At 47.5% G+C, this 2676-nt stretch overlaps 1 protein-coding gene across 1 annotated transcript; it reads right to left on the reverse strand.

The window, feature by feature from the left end:
- Window positions 1-862: 862 nt before the first annotated feature.
- LOC133242371 (E3 ubiquitin-protein ligase SIAH1-like) lies at window positions 863-2470 on the reverse strand. The gene has a single exon (XM_061408500.1). It carries the CDS (start codon window positions 2261-2263, stop codon window positions 1388-1390), a length of 876 nt encoding a protein of 291 aa, XP_061264484.1. The 5' UTR covers window positions 2264-2470; the 3' UTR covers window positions 863-1387.
- Window positions 2471-2676: the final 206 nt, after the last annotated feature.

Here is a 2676-nt window from a genome sequence, read left to right on the forward strand (position 1 = left end):
TGAGCCACAAGGGAAGCCCAAGAATACTGGAGTGGGTAGCCTATCGCTCCTCCCATTCTTTCTGACCACAAGGCCCATACAGTGCATGGAATTCTCCAGGCCAGAATACGGCAGTGGGTACCCGTTCAAACCCAGATCTCCCACATTGCAGGTGGATTCTTTACTAGCTAAGCCCCAAGGGAAGCCCAAGAATACTGGAGTGGGTAGCATATGCCTTATCCCACTCTTTGTGACCACATTGACTATACATTCCATGGACTTGTCCAGGCCAGAATACTGGAGTGGTTAGCCGTTTCTTCTCTAGGTATCTTCCCAACCCAGATATCGAACCCAGATCTCCAACATTGCAAGCCAATTCTTTACCAGCTGAGCCACAAGGGAAGCCCAAGAATACTGGAGTGGGTAGTCTGTCTCTTCTCCCAATCTGTGCGACCACATGGACTATTCAATCCATGGAATTCTTCAGACCAGAATACTGGAGTGGGTAGACTTTCCCTTCTCCAGGGATTCTTCCCAACCCCAGGATCGAACCCAAATCTCCCACACTGCAGGCAATTCTTTAGCTGCTGAGCCCCAAGGGAAGCCCAAGAATACTGGAGTGGGTAACCTATCCCTTCTCCAGTGGCTCTTTCCCCCACCTAGCAATCGAACCAGGCTCCCCTGCATTGCAGCCAGATTCTTTACCAATGGAGCTATCAGGGAAGCCCCTTATGTGAACAGCTTTTTTTGCTCTACACCAAATACAAAATGCTCTCATTTCCAAAGCCCTGAAAAACTCTTTGTGGTGACATCAAATAAATAAGAATCTTTTTAGTTTCTTTTACAGAAAAGAAAGTCAAATTTATTTAATTAAAAACTAGGGAAAAAAAACTAGGATTAAAAATTAGCAAATACAGAAACACACGCTCAAACATACACACATAAGTGCATTATGTATTGACTCACAGAGGGGAAATGCAGTGGTCCAAGACCACTCAATATGGCTTGTCAGTTATAGGAGAAGAAATCCAAGTATGTGCGTGCACACACACACACACAGTGTAGGCACACAAAAAGGAACTTAGTATTTTTCAACGGTACACTCAATCTACTATAAACAAAAATTCAGAATTAGTTTTCAAAGCTTCCTTTTTTAAATTCAAAAGATGCCCATCTCGGGTGTAAACATACATATATTTTTTCAGTGGTTTACTGTTGACTTATTTTAAACATATTAGTGTTATTACATGCAACTATTTCCTGTATTTAACACCCTTTCGTTTTATCTTAACGTCTCTAGCTTCAACCTACCAAAAGTTTCTGGTTCGTAGGAAGACAGGTGCCTTATTCTCTGTGAAATTCAATGTACTGGTTTTAAACACAAGTCAGAAAATGTTTGATCAGCATTTCAACACATGGAAATAGTTACATCGATGCTTAAATTGCCATCTTCTGCGAAACGTTCCGCAACTCCAGGGTCGAAGACTAGGCAGTCACTGGTCATAAAGGCTGTTGCAATTCCCTCACGAATAGATAGAGGCGTGGCTTCCCAAATCAATCGCCGCCTATTACCATTTAGCTCAAGTCGATAAGTAAACTGTTCAGCTTGCTCGCGTGTTCCTATCAGCTGGACAACTGCAAAGAATTTCTGGTGACCATCGTAGCTTTCCAGTTTCTCCAAGATTAGTATGAAGTTAAACCCAAAACAGGACTGTATCATCACCCAGTCAAGGGCACCAGCCAGATTAATGTTGACTGCAAGGAAAACTACAACTTCTCCCTGCAGGGTTATAATGGACTCATTATAGTGCTGCATCAGATGCGGCACTACAGCATCCATGGAGCCTTGCCACCCACAGGAAGTACCAGGGCAAGGACAACGACAGGGCCTAAACTCACAGTGTTCTTCATGGTCTGCCTTTTCTGTGGGTGGCATAGTTACTTCACATCCAGAAGAGGCGTATTTACAAGGAAAAAGTACTGAATTGGCCAGTTTCTCCATAGCCAAGTTGCGAATGGATGTCAGCGGGCCCCGGCAAGTTGGACAACTTGTGAGCTTTGGGCGACAGCTGCCACAAACAAGATGGCCACTCTGACACTGTATAATTGGGGGTAACACATAGTCAAAGCAGACCGGACACTCAAAAAGACTCGCCAATTCATTGTTGGACGCAGTGGTGCCAGTCACGGCAGGCGCCGAGGATGGCGCACCGTTTGAGGTTCCAGTAGGTGACGCTCTTTCAGTTTGACTCATTTCTGTGGGGGAAGAGCGCGCCTCGGCCATCGGACCTTGCTCAAACACGCTCCGTCGTTGTCGTCGTCGTCGCCGCCGCCAACGCCCGCCACCGCGGGCACCGCCACTGCCACTGCCTCTGCCTCATGCCAGTACCGACGGGACACTCTGGCTCGCCGCCGCCATTAGAGAGTGCGCCCAGCAACGGTCGCCGCGGCTCCCCACTGTCCGCCGCCGGCGTTCCGCGCGTTCTCAAACTCGCGCGCGCTCCCGCTAAATATCTCACACTATGGCGGCCACCGCTGGGAGGCGCGGCCCCGGGCGCCTGTGGCCCGCAGGGGGCCAACAAGAATCTTTTTAAAGGAATAGGTCATTGTTACAGTCTCAACATTCCTTGCCCAGAGCTATTTCGCATGGTGGGTCATATAAGTTTTAGTCCTACTAACTGTCTATTTTGGGAGCTC

Source organism: Bos javanicus, chromosome X, assembly GCF_032452875.1.
Source record: "Bos javanicus breed banteng chromosome X, ARS-OSU_banteng_1.0, whole genome shotgun sequence".
Lineage (NCBI taxonomy): Eukaryota > Metazoa > Chordata > Mammalia > Artiodactyla > Bovidae > Bos > Bos javanicus.